The sequence below is a fragment of the Sabethes cyaneus genome, chromosome 3 (assembly GCF_943734655.1).
Source record: "Sabethes cyaneus chromosome 3, idSabCyanKW18_F2, whole genome shotgun sequence".
In the NCBI taxonomy this organism is placed as follows: Eukaryota; Metazoa; Arthropoda; class Insecta; order Diptera; family Culicidae; genus Sabethes; species Sabethes cyaneus.
Window position 1 is genome coordinate 20,841,242 of NC_071355.1, and position 20,123 is coordinate 20,861,364.

At 42.8% G+C, this 20,123-nt stretch overlaps 1 protein-coding gene across 2 annotated transcripts in view; it reads right to left on the reverse strand.

The window, feature by feature from the left end:
- Positions 1–6,486: 6,486 nt before the first annotated feature.
- LOC128744063 (G protein-activated inward rectifier potassium channel 3-like) overlaps positions 6,487–20,123 on the reverse strand; it is a 33,229-nt gene continuing 19,592 nt past the window's right edge. For both annotated transcript variants that reach the window (XM_053840821.1, XM_053840820.1), the window contains 3 exons: positions 9,010–9,284; positions 8,160–8,942; positions 6,487–7,100 (listed from right to left, as the gene is read on the reverse strand). In XM_053840821.1, the coding sequence (XP_053696796.1) occupies positions 6,700–7,100; positions 8,160–8,942; positions 9,010–9,284 (1,459 nt within the window). In that variant the 3' untranslated portion in view covers positions 6,487–6,699. The remainder of the gene's footprint in view (positions 7,101–8,159; positions 8,943–9,009; positions 9,285–20,123) is intronic.

Sequence of the window (20,123 nt, forward strand, 5' to 3'; positions counted from 1 at the left end):
GAAAGAGCTTGCGCTGGGGCGGATATGGAGTACATCGCCAAACAGGAAATGCGGTAGGATCAGGGATTTAAAAAGCTTGCGTTTGACAGCAGTTGATGCAGAGGAAGTGCAACAGTATAGCGTTCGGAGGCTAGCAAAGATCTTTCCACACTGTTGTGCTATCAATCCATCCCACTGCAGAGCATTTTGGAAAACAAATCTCAGGTTGCTGGCCCTTTCTGTCCATTCGATGCACTGACCGTCCAGAATAAGTCCAGGTACTGGTGCAACGATGGTTCCGGATTGACGACGACGACCGGTGACGAACAGTGCTTTGCTCTTAGCTGGTTTCACGAAAAGCTTATTTCGTTGTGACTAACCCGCAACAGGTTCTTGATCCGCATTCATTATCCTGACTAGCTCACGCGCACAAAGACCAAGCCGACCGAGTCGGTAAGTCATTGATATGGCAGCAAAATAATAAAGGGCCGAGTACTGAGCATTGAGGAACGCCGGACGGTACTTCTACACTATGCGAGCAACAGTCACCACAAAACACGGTCTGTTTTCTTCCACATAGGTACGATTTCATCAGTCTTACGGCAGCAGTAGAGAAGTTGAACTGAGTATTCAGCTAGGTTAGCAGTTTACCATACGGAATAGTATCGAAAGCGTTCGAGAAGTCAAGCATTAGCAATATAGCAGCACCTTTCTTGTCAACAGTGGCTGCTAAATCGTCATACACTCGCAGAACTGCTGTTTCGATTCTCTGTCCTCTACGGAATCTAGCCTGGTAGTCCGTCAGCAGTCCATTTGCGTCTATGGTCTATGTAGGGTGTTATTTGCTGTTTAAGAAGCTTCTCAAAAGCCTTCGACAACACACAAAGTATGCTTATTGGTCGCAGATTGGCAATGTCGTTCAAGTGCGCCTTCTTCTTCAGCCGTATAACTTTTGCGTGTTTCCAAGAGTCAGGGAAGGTGAAACATTCTATGAACGTGTTGAATAAATACGTAATGTGCTGCGCAACTAACGGTAGGATAATCTTCATGAACTTAATTGGTAAATCGTCCATTCCGATAGCATTAGACTTGATGTCACAGATGACATTCACGACTTCCCAGTAATGCACTTCGTGAAAGGAGAAACTGTGCAACGATGCTGGAGCTGAACTTACGGGTGTTGGTCTTCGTTGGGTACTGTTCGTAAAATTGGCTAAGAATGTACGATTCACTTCATCTGGAACGAATCCGCAGGGACCATACTGCTTATCCTTTCCGACTCCTAGACTCTTCACCCGCTGCCATAGCGTTTTCGACGGTACTCTGCTTTCCAGAAAACAATGCAGGTACTGCTGTTTGGCTTGGGCAATTTTCGTATTAGCACGGTTTCTCACTGCCTTGTATCGTTGCCGCTTCACATCCTTTAAATTTGTTTGTATGCCAAGTCACGCTCAAGCAGGGACTGTCGTACACTATCAGAGAACCACGGATTGTGCCGACGGCGATTGGTACTTACACGGAGTGGGATGCACAGTTCATGCACTCGCTTAATATGTTCGTTGAAGAATTCCAAGGAACCGTTCGGGTTCTCCATTGCGTAAAACTGATTCCAGGGAATGCCGAGAGGGGGATGCCCAGAGGGGTTTTCGAACGATAACACGTGCTACGGATCAAAGTTTTACTCTCCGACAAATCATCCAGAAATGTCGGGAATACAACGTGCCCACGCGTTATATTTTCCTGGATTTCAGGGCAGCATACGATAGAGTTGAAAGCCAATAGCTGTGGCAGATAATATACGAATGCGGTTTTCCGGACAAACTGACGCGGCTGATCAAAGCTACTCTGGAGCGAGTGATGTGCTACGCGCTCGTTTCGGGGACGCTCTCGAGTTCTTTCGAATCGCGCAACTGGTTGCGGCAAGGGGATGGACTATCCTGAATATTACTCTATATCGCTATTGATGGGGTGATCCGACTAGCAGGAATCGAAACGAGAGGAACTACCTCCAGCAAGCGTAGGCAACTCCTAGCCTTTGCAGATGACCTCTACATCATTACTAGAAACCTTGGAACGGCGAAGAAAATCTGCGTCAAACTAAAAACGAGGGCTAGCAGGATTGGGTTACAAATCAATGCGGCGAAAACCAAATATGGTAGGAAGATGCTCTACCGCCGACTAAGGAGATCCTCCTACCTACTTTTCCCTCCGCAAGACGCTTCTGTCTAGGAGCATACACCGCCGCACAAAGCTGACGATATACAAAACGCTAATCAGACCGGTAGTCCTCTACAGACTTGAGATAATAACTTTGCTTACGAAAGACATACGTGCACTTGCCGTATTTGAACGAAAGGTGTAGCGGACTATTTTTGGAGGAGTACAAACGGAAAGCGGAGAGTGGCGGAAACGTATAAATCACGAGCTACAGGCACTGCTTGGAGAGATTCCCATCGTACACCTGGCGAAAGTTGGGAGACTACGGTGGGCCGGCCACGTCGCAAGGATGCCGGACGACTGTGTAGTGAAATCCGTTCTCTTCAAGAACCCCACCGGCTCCAGGAATAGAGTGTATCAACGTGCACGATGGCTCGACCAGGTTGAAGCCGACTTGCGTGTGTCGAGACGCGCAACGAATTAACGACGAGTAGCCCAGGACCGAGTACAATGGAGAGGAATTCTTGATACGGCAAGAGCCACCCCGGCTCTCGGCTGAATAAGTAAGTAAGTAAGTGAGGTTTCGCTTATTTCGGCTTGCCTGACCAACAATGACTGCATCGATGATGACTTGGTCTTTACAGCCTTGTGTGTTTTTACGGCATCCTTTTTGTTCTTCAGTCATCACTCCATTTGCATCGCAATGGTGCTGCACCTTTTGGGTGATTACCGACGAGAGCACCTTGTACAGGCTTGAGAGACTTGTTATTGGCCTGTATTTGGCGGGATTAGTCGTGTTCCGATCTTCGGGTAGAAGATAGGTCACCCCTTTAGTGATGAATTCTGGTAGCTCCTGGAGGTTTCTTAGTACCATGTTGAAGCATTCCGTCATCCGCCCATGAATTGCAGAGAACTTTTTATACCAAAAATTGTGCACAAAATTTGGTCCTGGCGCGGCCCAATTCCTGGTATACCGTGTAGCCTCACGGATATCCTCGGGCGGTCACTACTACAGCGACCATGCGTTCAATTTCACCACTGCCTTCTTCCTCTTCTACCAACCACATCGCATTATTGTTGTGTTGAGCGGGGTTCTCCCAAATATTGGTCCAAAACTGTGTAATTTCGCCAAACTCTGGAAGTCCCTGGAATCAGTTTTGTTATTGTTGATGTGGTTATAGAACACCCTTTCATTAGTGTTGAACATCCGGTTTTGTTGTTTCCGCTTCGAATATTCAACATAACGTAGCATCCGTTTAGCAAGAGCACTCAACCTTTGTACATGGGTGTCGAGGATCTCCCTGATGTTGAGTTCACTGAGATCTAGGAGCTCTGCGGGCTTGACGATTTCTTTCTCCTGACGAACCAGCCTTCCTGTTCGGTCTCCCCTCTTGTATTGTGTTTACCCACCTATCTTCACCCTCAACGATGCTATCCTAGATTCTAGTCGTAGCATCCATGCGGGTTCCCGTGTTTGGGGACGTACATAGAACTCACCATTACCTAGGGGGAAGGTCCGTAATCCCAGAGTTCTCACAACGGCTACAGCTGCGGAATACACTATACACTGCAGTTCCACCTGCAGTTCCTCAAGGTTCTCGGCGGTTTCAGAATACAGTGGCAAAATATCCTCGTTAAGCATTCTTACTGCATTCGTTAGCCGGAAGGAATACTGCTGCTTTGGTATCCGGTGTCGGGATAAGGGGCCTGTTCCCCGAAATTGTGTAACCACTGCGTTCATTTCGAAAGCTAGTTTGTCAAGTGATTGTTGTCGTTGTTGGTCCATTGTTAATTCTGTAGCATGCAATGATGGTTCCTTCACTGACATGTTTATGGATGCAGTCAATTCCCGTCCTGCTGCATCGCGCCCAACAGCCGAAGTAGCACAATTTTGGCACTATTTGTTGTAGCAACTCATTTATAACTGAAACTGGTCATATATCGGTTGTCACAACTTGTTTCTAACAACTGTGCTAGTAGGGAGAACTCCTACTCGACATATCGCTCGATTTGTTCCCTGTACTCCCTAGTTCCCTTTGCACTTCCAGCTTGATGCTGTCCGCTGCCGTTGGTGGTCTGCCAAAGTGAGCGACTGACGACGGTCAGCCGTAGCAACATTTGCCTTGGTGGTGTCTATTGCTGCTTCTTCAGTTGCGCGTTCGGTGTACGGGCTGAGCCCGTTGACTGAAAGATCGTTCTTGCACCATGTCATCCTCCAGCCGCTGGCCGCTCGCTCTGTCCCCCGTTCCTGGACCAGCTCCAGTGGAGGCTCCCTCCTCGGGCGATCGCATGATACTTCTATTCCGTGAATTGTACTCCATATTGGGTTGACTTTTCTTTCCGGAAGTCTAACCGGTTAGTGAGGTTATGTGCTAAGGCACTTATAGCGGTACCCGCTCGCTTTGTCAGCACTGACGTTCAGGTATTGTGGTTTTTCATGGAAACTAAACAGAGGGGCTGGTACCGAATGGCCGAAACACAAATGGCCGAATCACGAATGGCCGAAATCCAAATGGCCGAATTTCAATAACAGTCACAGAAGGCCGAATCACGAAAGGCCGAATCACGAATGGCCGAATCACGAATGGCCGAATCACGAATGGCCGAATCACGAATGGTCGAATTTTTTTGGAAAGCCTAAATAACTACTCAATAAAAAACCATGAATTGGCAAGTAGTTAACAAATAACTTTAATCAAACAAAAAACAAACTACTACTATTAAACAAATGAAACATGCTTTACGAACGCCTTTGTTTAGCGCTTAATAAAAGCGCAACTGCGTCAACAAAATTTTTGCTGCTCATTTTGTGAGCATTAACACATTTCGAGTAGATTTTTTCGTCTATTTCTCGGCGCGAATTCGGAACATCCCCCTGAAGAATTATAAGGATGTTCCCCTTTATCGCCCTTTGCTCCACCCGCAGTTCTGTGATGATCCTGGTCATTGACAGGTGATGGGAACCAACAATGGTTGTCCATCGTTGGTGCCATGCTTTCAAGTTGTTTGTGGTCCGCGGTAGCTTGTCAACTGGCTTAAAATTTGACAGAGTGGGTGAAACAATGGCCTGTTGTTCCGGTTCCTCCCACTTATGTAAGTATTCCGAAAATATTTCTTGATTATAAATACATCGACATTATAAGATGCGAGACGTATTTACTGTGTTAGTAGCAAATGTTTCCTAGATGATTCAGGGCGAGACGGCCGTAGGCCGCGAGTGTGCGCCGGTGACCCGCCGTCGGAAGCGCCGGCCACTGCGGGGGGGCAGCCCCCCCGCAGAAACCACTACTATTTAGGTGCATGCATTTTCCTAGGTTTACTGTCTATTAGGGATTATCCCTTAGTTGAGTCCGAACGAGCGGCAGCGAGTAAGGACAGCATGTATCCAACGTTTGCACGGGTTGAAGGCTATGAATATTTTCGGTCGAATATGACATTCGGCCATTCGTGTTTCGGTAATTTGCGATTCGGCCATTCGTGATTCGGCCTTTTGTGATTCGGCCATTCGTGATTCGGCCATTTGGTATATTATGCCATTCGTTATTTCGGCCATTTGTGTTTCGGCCATTCGTGATTCGGCCATTTGTGTTTCGGCCATTCGTAGGTAATCCTTCGCAACTAACCATTATATCTAATGGCCGTTAGGTATCCGCAACTTGAATTTGAACCTGCGGCATTTCGGTGCTCCAAACCTTTCAATATTTATTTTACTGGACTTCGAGATTTTCTTATTTCCGGACTCATAAAATATCGAACTTTTTGTTCTCTAAACTCTCTCAGATTACCAGACCTTCGGAGCTTCGGATCATTAGACATTTAGACATTTGGAATTCAAGACTATCATGTTTCAGACTTTTGAACCTTCGGGCCTCCGGCTTTTCGCCAATTTTGAACACCCATTTCGTAGGCTTTCAAGCATTTAACAATTCAATCTTCTTTTTCGGATTTCCAAACTATCGTGCATACAGGCATTCGGATTGTAAAAACTTACAGTCGAACTTTTAAACCTGTAAATTTCGAAAGTTTGCCATTTTGCTGTTTCGGACTATCGGACTTACGAACCTTAGAACATTTGTGCTTTAGAACTGTCAACGATTTTAGGGTTGTTGACATTTCTTTTCGTCGAACTTTCAGTATTTCGTTCTTATTTAATTTTCAAATTTTTGAGCAAATGTTTAGGACTTCGGGTCTCAGATTTTGGGTTTCTGATTTTTGATTTAGGATCTTAGATCTTGAATGTTGCATTCTGGATTTCGTTTTAAGATTTTTGAATTTAGATTGTAAATTTTGGATTTAGGCACTTATTCTGAAAGATATTATTTTCTTTCTTAAAAGTTTCAGCAACGGCTTCATCTTGCTCACGATCGTATCGCGTAAAATATCACTGTTTAATATTTTCATCCTTAATACTATTCTCACATTCTTGTACCAAAAGTTCGTAATTAAATTACCTACTACATATATTTAGAATGCATTCAACTAAACTAAATCGGAAAACTAATACTAAAGCGTAGATCTCTTTGTCTCTCAGCGAAAACCGCTCGCCGCCGCCGCCACACTGGATTAATTCCTAGCGGAATCGGCTCGCTTACGATTGTCACCGAAGGTGCACACCACCTCGGAGATGGTAGGTGGAGGTGTCGAGCAGGGTTGTTCATCCGAGCGCCTCCTCCGGTCGCCGGCAGCAGCATGAACCCTAGGCTGCTGCTGCTGGTGCTGCTGAGGAGGCGCACCGGCGTCGAACAGATTTCGTAGATTATTCTCCAACTGCATAAAGGACCGCTCCCGTCGGGGAATGTTCTGGATGGTCAGATAGGACCGATTCGACGGATGCGGACTAATTCGTAGCGATCCGGTTTCGTCCTCCATGTTAACGGACTGGCTGAGGGTGTCCATCAGCGAGCGATACTTGTGCTGCCAGCGCTTCTCCAGCAGGGTCTTCGAAGAGATGTTGTCGAGATTATCTGGTCAAAAAATATTAGCACAGAATGGTTAGGTTTAAACACGTTTTTTGGGGATGCCACTTCCACCTTAACCCGGTTTGTTTTTTTTTCTCGAAATGACTTACTTTCAAACGATATGGAATAAAAGTACACATGAGATTCTTGAGGCTTGCAACGCACGGTACACTACAGGGAAATGGAAGCACACAATGGTTGTTGTTGAATGCGGTTTTGACGGAATTGTTTGTCGCTAAATGCTAGATAGATAGTTGGTACAATGATGTGGAACAGTAAGAAGAGATTCCGGGTTCGGAAGCTCTCACATTCGTTTGGCGTTTGGTATGATGACGGTCTACGAAAAGGCACACAACGCAACAGTAGGGCACGCACGCTAAGCAGGCATTTGAATCGTGTCCTCCACTATAACGATACAGATGGAAAGAAAGGGAAGCAAATGACCAACAACGGCTCAACCGACAGTACCACAAAGTTCCGTGCAATACTCAGCCATGTTTCTTTTTGTCTAGTGTTGCCAGATTAGCAGAGTGTTTTTGTTTTTGTTGTTGAAAGATTCTAAAAGTATTGCGGAATGCATTACATTCCTATTCATAGATTTTGCAACATATTAATTAATGCTTATCTAAGATATGCATTTTCGTATTTTGGAAGCGTCTTCAAGCAACTGTCCGTCGATAATGAGATGTTTGATTGGTCACAAACTTGACCTTCTCCAAACTTGTTTCGGAAGCTACAAAACTCACAAAACAATTGAATCTACACAACCGAAAACAATAACTATCCATTCAGTCTAGCTAATTTGAATTATTTTCAGAGATAACGACAAATTCAGTAATTAAAATGGAATGCATGATTGATGACACGACTGTTGATGACCTACGATGAAATCAAGGTGAATAAAATGCGAATGTTTTAGAACTAGGTTCAACATACTTTGAACATCCAATGCAATAAACCAACCAGCAGCCAATTACTTGTTACTACCAATCAACAGTTCACATCTGGCAACACTGCACCAAGCCAATTAAAGCAAATACTATTATGAAACGAGATTCAGCTTACCGTTGCTCCTGTAGTCGTCCTGAATTTTGTAGAATTCAGCCAACTCGCGAGCGGAACACAGGGGCGTGTCCACCTGTTGGGTTTCCTCAAACTTACTGTAGTTGATTTCATAGCCCTGGTTTTCCTTGTTGTAGAAAACCACTGGCTCGAAACGATGACCCCAGAGAATCTCCGAGTTTACGTAGCTCGACCGGGCCTGGGTGGACTGTCCGGTTGACTCCACCGTTCCCTCTAGGATCACTACCACCTCAAATCGATCCTGCAGTAAATCCGTAGCCGACATATTGTACAAGGGTGAGTCCGAATTGATCCTGTGGACGACGACCTGCGGCCAAATGAAGAACATATTCGAATCGCAGCCATCCACACCGACCTCCAGCTCGGACTGGTACTGCTGCAAAACTTCTCCCTCCTTGGTTGCCTTCGTACGAATCAACTGCGCCCGGATATTCGCACCGATAATCAAGCTCTTGCGCATATCTCCCACTCGGAACATGAAGCACAGCTCCCCGTCCCGCTGGCAAATCACGGCGTGCTTCGAAAACAGCAGCGTCTGCGTTCGGTGCTTCGGTCGGGTCATCTTGGCAAAGACAATGCCCACCATGAAAGCCTGAATCATTACACCGTAGATCGACTGGAAGCACATGATGAAAATCGCCTCCGGACATTCCTCCGTCGTCGTTCGAACACCATAACCGATGGTGTGTTGCGTTTCGATCGAAAACAGGAAGCACGAAGTAAACGATCGAATATTGTACACACAAGGGTTCCAACCGCTTTCAGCTGTAACAAAACTACAAAATTAGAATCGACAACACATGGCAACACTGTCACTGTTGCGTTACGTTACCCTGATTATCCGGCAGGTGCAGTTCCTCCAAATCGCCGTGTGTAAAAGCAATCAGCCACCAAATGACGGCAAAGAACAGCCACGAACCGATGAAGCTGAACGCGAAAACCAGCAACGTCCAGCGCCACTGGGCGTCCACCAGCGTGGTAAAGATGTCCTGCAGAAAGCGCAACCGCTGCTGTGACACCTTGGACAGGGAAATGTTGCATTCGCCGCTCTTCAGGATGGCCCGCTTGCGGTACTTTCGGGTTGTTCCCGGACGGAATGCGCGGCTTCTGTTGGAAGATAAACCAAAAAGACCCAATTAGAACTGACTGACAATCAAACGAGACCTCAATCGGAACCGTTGAATTACGATTCATTCCGGCGAAGTGTTTCAACGGCCATTCGGGGGAACCGAAAAGGAAACACCAACCAGGAAATCGGATGAACTAACTACACTGTTGCTGCAAAGAATCGAATCGAACGCCTGAAGACTGAAATCGCTAACACATGCATAGTTAGCAGCAAGTCGAAAATGTCAATTGATAAGATAAGACATCCGAAAAAAAGTAACGTGCTCGGTTAGAGCGCGCACGGGCATCCTCGGGAGGGTCATTCATCGCCGCGCTGACAGTGACAGTGATGCCGATACTTGTAGGCAACGCAACGTTGCGTTGATAGCAACAGCAAAACATCGCATTGATTTATTTCTGTGCCTGCTTCGATCCAGTAAGTTAAGCTTGTTTACATTTATATTTGGCTGGAATCAATTTTTAGATTGTAAAACGCAGATGAACATTAATGGGCCTTCAGCAATTAAATTACCTGAAAAGATTAGATCTGCCGAACGTATAGGCCAATGATTTTGTTGATAAATTTGGTTTCGAATTTTCCTCATCCTATCTTGCTTGACTATTTTGGAACATGAATTAGCAATCAAGTATGGGTATCGTCCCAGAGCGGAATTTTACTACGACCACCGGGGATAACCGAAAGCCGTGTATGCTTCGGATTCAAACGGACCCAAAGGTTCTTTTGTGGCATTCAAATGACGGAGAATAGGGAAGACGCAAGGTAAATCTAGCACTAAAAGAGAAGATTCTCATGCTCTACCTTAGGCACTAACTAACAATAATGTTTAACTTCTAGCATCCGTTCTACGGGATCGCTCCAAGATACGGACGAAATTATCCACAACCCGTTCCGGTTGTTCATCAGTTGCACACCACTTGTGATAAAAATTTGGTGAAACAAGAACCGATTTACACAGTAGTTGCTAATTGTGTCCTGTAACGCTGGAGTGTGTGCTGTGGTTCTCCCCAACAGCTTCAAAATTATCACCGACGGTTCGTCGGTCGGGGCAGTTGATTAATGCCGTCGGTCTGTTTGGTGAATTTTCGCCGTCGGACTATGCATGCCATCCACCTGTTTATACCGAAGTTAATCCTGCTGAGGAGCTTTCTCCTTCTACGACACTATAGGTCAATGATATGAAGCGGATTTCCCTCAGGTTCGACCCAAAGGGCAAATTGAAAAGAGAGCTTATCTATTCAGTCAATCAGAGGGTTGTTCGTTTGCTATGCAGTAAAGATCGGAATTTGTTTTTCGACACAACCAAATCCGAACCTGTGGAATACTCTGGCATACGAGATGAAAATGTTGCTCGAAAGCGAGAAAGGTGTTGGATTCCTACTAAACCCTGAGGGCACATGCTGAAATGAGAACCGATCAAAGAATAATCGTGACCAGATTTAGAACAAGGGTAACCTTACTGCAACCCAGTGCAAAGTGGGGATTTTTTCGAAAAAAAGTCCTTTATCTCTATATCTCAAAATTCCGCTGGGCTAGAATCAATGTTTTGATGTCAAAAGAAAGATATTTTTATAGGGATTCCAATGGTGTGATGCTTGTTTACGGCACGCATGTATTTCCAGCAGTTTTTGACAAAAAAAAAGGCACTTTACCCTATTTTTCTCGACATAGAGAGATGTAAAGGTCCATATCTCCGGATTCCACTGAGATAAAATTGATTATCTTTTCGCCATAAATAAGCTATCTTAAAGAGGAAAACGATGATATGGTATTTGTTTAGGAAACATGGTTGTTTCTTGTTGCTTTGGTCAAATAAAAGGCATTTACCCTAGTTTTATCAATGATTAATGATCGGTCGAATAAAGATCATGCTACCTTAATTTGGCAACGTGAACTGAGAAAATTGGGGTAAAATGATTAATTTTGCCGCGATCAAAAACTCTGCCATCAGAATCTAAATAAATTTAGCTTTCTTGTGGCGAAAAAAGAACGGCTTTATCCCAGTAGGTTCCAGAGTTGCTGATCAATATATCTCTGAACTCCTAAAAAACTAAGGTAAAATGCCCTTCTTTTGGCAAAAACTGCAGGAAATAAATGCGTGCCGTAAGCAAGCATCACACTATTAGAATCTCCATAAAAATAGCTTTCTTTTGATATTAAAAGATTGATCCTAGCCCAGCGACATTTGCAGATATTTAGATAAAGGACTTTTTTGCAAAAAAAAATCCCCACTGTGCAGTGCTATGTGCCAATAGATGCTACCAAACTATAAAGCAAGGATAATTTTTACAGCCAGCTGCAAAGCGTTCAAATCCACTTGGGCGACTTCAACGCGAAGATTGCCTCAAACAACACGGACCTTGACGCGTCATGGGACGCCATGGCTCGTACAAAGATGATCGAAAAAGGAGAGCTATTTACAGAATTTTGTGTTAATAACAACATGGTCATTGGTAAATAGACCATAGACCAGTACATAAAGTCACGTGGATATCCCGCGACCGTCGAACAGAAAACCAGATCGACCACAAATGGCGAAGGAGCCTTCTTGATGTGTGCAACAAACTCAGCGCTGATATTGCATCCGACCATCACCTTGTTATCGCTGAGATACACTTGTGCATCGTACGTGTCCAGCGATGGGAGGAGAAAGTTGAGTGCAGTTTCGACGTCCGCCGACTGGATAATCCTGAGGTGAAAAGGGCCTTTGTCGAACAACTGGAATCCCGAGCTTCACAGTTGCCGACCGGCATCAAGAACAACTTCATCACACCCAGTGACGAGTGCCTCGGAAAAGCGCGCAGCGGGCGGAAAAAGTGGATTTCGGATAAAGCTTGAGGGAAGATCGGCGAGCGGAGAAAGCTCGGCTAAGACAGCTGCCCATCAACGATGTCCCGAATTGGACTTACTTTACTTATGTGTCCGTGACCGTCGGTCCGGCAGAACAAAGGGATGAAATCAGAGATCTTTACTGCTGACGGTTACCCGCCATGGCTTTTACCTATCACCAAGACAAGTGGTCGTCTGCAGCCCGGATGTCGTTGGCTAAGCTACATTGCCATGAGCGTCTGGGTCTGCCTCTCCTACGCTGTCCTTGCGGATTCCAATCGAGTGCTTTTCTGCAGATCCCGTTCACTCTTTTGCTCAAGGCCGGGCCGGCGCTTCCCTTAAGCAAAACAAACAGTTGCTTGGAGAGCCACTTTGAGGGGGGCGCCATTTCAGCTACATTAAAAAAACTGGAGCAATAAATAAATAAGTAGTTAATATAAAACTCTCCACTTTCTTCTTTAACACCATAGAGCCGGGATGGCTCGTGCTGTATCCTGGGCTACTTGTTGTCAAATCGTTGAGCGTCTCGATAGAAGCAAATCGGCTTCAACCCGGTCGAGCCATCTAACACGTTGGGCTCCTCTATTCATAATGCCGATGGAGATCTTGAAGAGAACAGATTTTGCTGCACAGTCGTCCGGCATTCTTGCGACGTGACCGGTCCACCGTATTCCTCGGGCTTTCGCCAGATCTACTAAGCGGATCTCTTCAAGTTCATGGTTCACACGCTAACACCATTATCTGCTTTCCGTTTGTACTCCGCCAAAAAAAATTGATGTCCTGCGGTTCACCATCTAACACCAACTGACTCACTTATTCCATTTACGCGGGAAGCTGTCAACTGACGCTCTCTGTGCCAGTTACACGCTACCGGCGACTACCCAAATAATGAGTCATTAACACACATTACCCATTCAAGGCAAATCCTATAATATGCTATAAATACTAGGATGCCACAGCTACAAACTCATTTGCAACAAAACTTAACAATTAAAACACTCAGATAAGCGGGGTGGGAAGGCCGATTGACGTTATTAAATTATTTAGAAATTTTTCGGTAGAGATTTTCGAATCTCTTTAAAATCAGCAATCAGCAGATTCATCTTTCGATGAAGCAGCAAGATATGACCACAAACTATACAGACACCACGCGTAGAACAAAAAGCTCAAAATCTAAGGTACCAGATTCATTTCAAGTGAGTGAATTTCGTCCCTTGCATATCTCACGAAATCACGCGGAGCTCATCAAAATAATCGCGTATCAATCTCAGCAATCCAACAATCCATTAAATTTTCTTGACAGTTCTCTTGTTCAAAGCTTATGAAAACAACCGTGTATGGAACGACGAAGTAAGTAAATAATATAAAATTAGTTGTTTTCATCATAAGACTTCCTTTAGGTTACTATAAAAATGCCCTGGTTAGGAATTAAACGGAAACGCATCGGTGGCCGAAGAATGATTTTCCCGGTCGACGAACAGCCGCAGAAATGGCGCGGGTGCGCCAAGTAACGTATGAAAATAATGTACGAGGATGATGGAATCGCGGAAATCGAGACCAATTTGTCAAATGACTCCCACAGCCCCACGGTGGCAAAGACAACGTTCCCCACCTGAATGAAAATCTAGTTCGGTCCACGATTTTAATGCTGGAGATGGTAACGTCTACCAATTATTTACCAAATAATTGCTGTGCTGTATCCTTTTTTTTGCTGGCTAAGCTGCTCTACAGAAATGTTTGTTAGGTCGTGGAGCTTCAGCGGGAATTTCACGAGGTGTTGCCAATGAGTGTAAAGGCTATTTGGAAGTTCATGGACCTAACTCAAACTGTAATGGCGTTACGGAAGCCAGTTTTTCAACAACCTGCATAAAGCAATGCGGAATGCCGCTCGAACGAGATCCGAGACAACCGATAGTTAATTTTAAAATACCTGTAACTATCTTAGTATTAAGCGTATTTGTTAACCATGCCGAAATATACGAAATATACAATAATTAATTAATGATTTCATTGGCAGTTTGGCTGTCTGTTCGCGCCTAGGCAGGGGTCCCGCGCTATTTGATTTCGAAACCAATTCTGACCATGTGCAGTTATGTAGAAGGGAATCTTTGCGATCAAAAAATCAAAAGAAAGGTAAAAACCGAAAGCACTAGCGAGACACTTGTTACACACAAATATTATAAGCTACATTAATCAAAGGTTCTCTATATGCCGGTAATAAAAATATTTAGTAATGGACACCTTTAGTTCTTGTACGCGTCATAAAGGGCTAAAAGTTTTTCAATTACATCCGACATAATAAAAAATGTTTTACGCTCATGATGTATCCTGCAGTTTGTTATTTTTCACATGGTTACTAAAAACATTTGTTTTTCGTTGTTATTTATAATGATCGACGAACTAAACAGCTCCAGCGAAAAGTGAACTAAATGAATACTCGTGAAGGGACGGTGAGTGAATTGCTCACGTCCCTTCTGGTACCTGGAAAAATCGTTCGCGTGTTGTCTGTATAGTTTGTGGTATGACGACAAAGTTTCTGAAGCAACAAGAATTCTGAATCAAACTTTTTTATTTTTGAAGGTTTATCATTCTGATAATGGGTTTCAAGAATTCGACAATTATGCAAGAGAAATGGCGATTAACTGTGACCTTGATGTGTCGCTTATTTTCGAGGATTGAATCCGATCCTGCCACAAGAAGAAACCTTTTTCATATAAAGTACTCTGTTACTCTGTTTTAGATACCTTTGTCAATTTTATTGAAACATTTTTTTTAAATTGTTAAATGTACTAGAAATGACCATTTTCATGTTGTATGCTTCAAATTTAGATTCAAACAGTTAAAGAAGCATCAGAAAATGCTTCCGGTTTTGTCTGTGATATTAGAAGCACGAAAAATGATCTTTTTCGCCAGAGTCGTTAAAATACCTGCAGGAATCTCAAACATGTTTTGACAAAATTCGGTCCATTGCGATACTTTTACTATTTGTTTTACGGTTAGGAACGGATACTAGTGAAGTTAAAAGCTCAGGAACGATTAGTCTGGGATAGAAAGCAAAATGGATTAGATGGGAGATTAATTCTAAAGGGAGATATACTGCAGTGCATACTGCACAGAAAGCGTTAACTAAACAATTTTGTAATTCTGGCGTCGTTATGAATGCAATATCTATCTGAATAAATCTACCTTATTTTTACGACTGAATTCTGTGGGCGCCAATTTGAGGATTTGCTTGGAGCGACAAATTGGCTAACGCCGGCCCTGCCTCACGGTGTGTCCTATCCACTTTCCACTTCCTATCCATGAACCGCTCATTTGAATCGGTTCGCAACAGGAAATGAGCGGTAGAGAGCTGCTCACACAAAAGAGCCGTTTTGCAAACCTCTAAACGAAAGCACTTGGTCGTGGTGAGGAGCAGGTCTGTCTCTTTATGGGTAAGATGAGCAAAAACAAGCCTGCGTGGAATATAAGCAGTCCATCGAACATTATCAACAAAACAAAAAATAAAAAATTCCCGATTTTGTCCCTATCTTATGTTTGTCACCTCTAAATTCACACACAACACAGCAAAAAACACAAAATGACAAAATCGGTGCCTTACTGTATATTGTCGCCAATTTTTGGATAAACCCAATCCTTCTGAATAGAAGTACGTTATTCTCAGTTTTTGACCCAATGTCATGAATTTTCAGGTGATAGCCGTAAGTTGTGAGTAGAAATCGATGGCATGCATAAGAATTTGGTTAAAGTGATCTTCAATGAGAACACTGTCAAGTGCATATCTGTCCAGAATAAAATAGTGGACGAATAACCCTGGGCTTGGTGGATCAGCCTTAGGGCTTCCATTTTTCAAAACTCCATTTTTTTTGAGGCTCTATTCTTTTTAGTTTTTGACGTAGGATTACGTCTTTGATTTCTATTCTATCTATATGGGGGTGCACTTTAGAAAAACGAAAAGGGAACATGTAACGAAAAGTGGTTATAGTTTGCACGCTTATAACTCAGTCATCCGTCAATAGATTCTAGAGATATTGGTATCAATCGATTGGAAATTTTTCAAAAAATTCATTACAACACAGTAGATTACATGTTTCCTTAACAGACGTTTAATAATTAAGAAAATATTAGACGACTATTCATTATTTCATTATTTTCATTTTTTTGCCTTCCCACGTCAGTGCTTCCCTAGCACGAATGACAGAAACATATACGAGATGAGCTATGGGTTAAGCTCCCTTATGATTTATTTAATTTACAGCCTAGCTGTTGCTGCTTCCCCGGATAAGGCAACGAAGACATCCAAATTCACCAAGCGAGACGCCAACAATAACAAACCGAAAAATTCATCGACTCATCCGCCAGCGAACGATATGGTTTTGGCTGCTATGCCTTTTGCTGCGCATGGTCATTTCGTCGGGACACATCGGCAGGAAAGGTTGTATTTGAAACATAGCTGCTGCTTGCCTGCGTTTGTCCGGTAAACAGTATTTCCACCATTAATCCTCACACCAATAACCCATCTGTAGGACGAAAGTTGACAATGGACAACACGAGTCAGAAACTTGAGAATTCGAGATTAACAAACGGACCTTTTCAGGTCCACCATATAAATTAGCTGAAGAGCTGAAATTATGAATTTCTCACATGTAAGAACACAATCGTTTAATGCGCAACTTGGGCATCTATATGTGAAATTCAAACAAAAATCACCGGCTTTAGCATTGGGAGACGAATTGCTCTACATTTGTAGTCCTAAGTCAAGCTTGCATCCGTGCCACTAGGCATGGACCCTTGTACTTTTCAAGGTGGACGGAATTTGTTCGATTCTATGTTCTATTCAAAATGTCAACTGATTGTTGGGATCTAGTTTATTGAAGAACACCGTCTCGCACGCCGGCCAGACCACTTCTTTCCTTTGTCCTCTTTTTTTGCATTTGATATACTTCCTATAACATTTCTACAAGTTAAGTTATGTGTAGTATGTATTGCATAATTTTAATTCAAAATATGATCATAAAACTTAAAACCGAATCTTAGTAGAATCAGGTCATTCGATATTAACTGACTTTAGCATTGGTGTATTCTCAGTTCCCTCCACATCCTTCCTACTAGACTCTGCATTTACTAACAAAGAAGCCTCTTGTCCAGGGCAAGTTATAAGAATGATACTTGCTCGAGGTGCGAATGAAACCTCTTGTCCAAGCGCAAATTATAACTGTCCTCTGCAGTTCCTGACTCTAGAGCTAGATTGGTTTATTGTTTATTGTGAAACACCTGGATGATAACACAATAGATCAAAATGCTGGTCGTAGTGATAATATCCATACAAGAAAAAAAAACGCCATAGAGGGTTGTCAACTTCACTAACATCTTATTGACAGTTTGCACTTAATACGGCATCTCTAGATGAAGTTCTACGTGATCACTACATCCTTCCTTTCTCAGTTACAAGAATGCTTCATCTTGACGACTATCTGAAGAGCATACCGATAAAACCGCTTGACTACCGCTACAAATAGGCAATTACAGCCATCGGGAATAATACGAACAAGTGCAATGCCTCCATTATATCGCATCTGCGCTATTTTTCGAAAGTTATAGCAGTTTTTTGATAGTTCTGAGCAAGAATAATAACATTACTCTTGAATAATATTTCGCTCAAAAAATTCAAACATTAATGCCAACAGCTACAATTCTGCAGATGCGAGATAAGTAGCGTCCATTCTAGTCAGTAGTCAGTTAGTAGAAGCTTATTATATGGGTAGACATAGAATCCTAGAATCCTCGTGATATTACTAACCCGAAATTTGCAATCAACATGTTCACTAAAATTTCCCCCTATTCTTTTACTTTTCTTTTTATTGTCTGATCTCTGTCGTTGCTTCTCACGGTGCTGTAGAGGATGGTACAAACCAGAGTGACACATACAGGGAAGCTGATAAACATGTCCGCATGGATTCTTTCATCGTTATCACAAGCACCTTCTCTCAGCCTTGGGCAGACTTGGCTCTAACTGCCCCACCGCATGCTGTAAACGGAAACGGACACGGAATAAAATAGTAAACGAATAATATTTCCTGAAACACCAAATAAAAGTATATTAGCGCAAGCGGTTGTTTAAGAATACCCTTTTAGTTTAGTTTAGTTTAGTTTCTTTCATAAATTTTATCGTTAGGCACATTCCTTATAAATTACTACAATTTAACTGAATCCAGATTAGTTTTCAATAGCTCATTAACTACTTTAATTACTACTACTATTTCAATTAATTTCGGTGGTTCTCCCCGCTGAAGTAGGCAAAACAATCACACCGAAATCGAAATATCCTTTATTAGAAAAATCAAACTGATGCGCTAGTTTAGTAAATAGTTTATTACGCGAGACACGATCGAAAGCCTTAGACAAGTCTATTGACAAAAGAAGTGCCGTTCCTCTTTTATCGAACTCCTTACGAATGTCGTCATGAATCTTCAAAAAAGCAGTTGTAGTATTATAGCCTGATCTAAATTCAGACTGAAAGTCATTTAACAAATCATTGGACTGAATAAAGTGAATGATTTGCTTCTTCAACATTTTTTCCAGAACATTGGAGAACACAAATAAAATGATAATAAATGGCCGAGAGTTCGACAAATTAGAACTACGGGATTTTTTCCGAATTGGGATAACTTTCACAAACTTCGATGACTTCAAAAATTTGCAACAGTTCAAGCATAAATTTAAGGGTATCAGCAGATTTCGATTTCTAACTAATGTTCTAACGTTGTTGTTAGAAGACGTTCGGTGGAAATCGGGCAGTCAATTGACTGTATCTGCTGTATGACACGACTGAATTTCTCGAAAAAAATGCAAAACTTAACTTATACCTTAAGTCGGTACACCGAAAAATTTACAATTATTGCCATTCAATGCAACTTGTGGCAGTACAAGGTTTGCCGGCTCAGCTATCCTTACTAACACACCAGGGTTTCGGCTTTCAAAATCCCGAAGATACCTGTTTTATAAAAATAAGCAAAGCTTTGGGCTTAAATGTCTTTCTAGCACTTTACAAACCTTGCAGCCGGCTGTTAGAGTACAGGACAATTACGGGGCTAGTGCAATGGCCCTACTGACTCTATCAATGAAGCACCTAGCCGAGATCCGAACATACGATGACTGGCTTGTTAGACCAGCATCGTTTCTCGAAGCTAACTGGGTGGTTGGTTCCTGTTTCGTACATAATAAAGGCGGTTCCTTTACCGCGTTGTCCGTAGCGGTCGCTAAGATATGCCAAACGAACTAGTGATTTGAAACTAATTTTAAAACCTGCTGTAATGCAAGCCTTGCAAGAAGGATTCGCAACAGGTATAATTAAGCAATGCAACCCGAACAATTTTTTAAATTAAAGAAATCGGGTATTTTAAGAATCTACGCCTGTAATTTGAAGTTTTCATTTATGTTTCATCTAATACGAATGACAATCGATAATAGCCGGATTTGGTCTGGTAAGTTATGGATATTAGAATCTGATGCAAATGAATATGCACACATTTTCAAATGTATACTGAATCTATTAACAGTATCAATTGAATATTAAATGCTATACCTGATTTACGATATGTCTAATAAATAAAATCCTACCTTTGTTACAAAAAAAACAAACAAATCTAGTGACGTCCACTAGCTGCACCGGCGCCAACCTTCGAAGAATCTTATATTTATGCAGTATTCTTCAATTGTTCCCGTAGGTTCCCACGTTTCACAAGCATACAGGTATTGAACCAGATCACACCCGCCTACCACCGCACGCTAGCAATATCTGCTTCAACGGTTCCCTTCCAAATTGTGTACGATGCGACAAAATGATCAAAACACGAAAAGATAGCACCCCGGGGTAATTAGTCCGCAGTATGTCTCTCTCTCTCTCCGTCTCTAATCGGTTACGTTAATCACACTACAACCGAAGCAAATAGCAAAAATCTCAGAAGTCACGTTATTGCGATCAATCAATT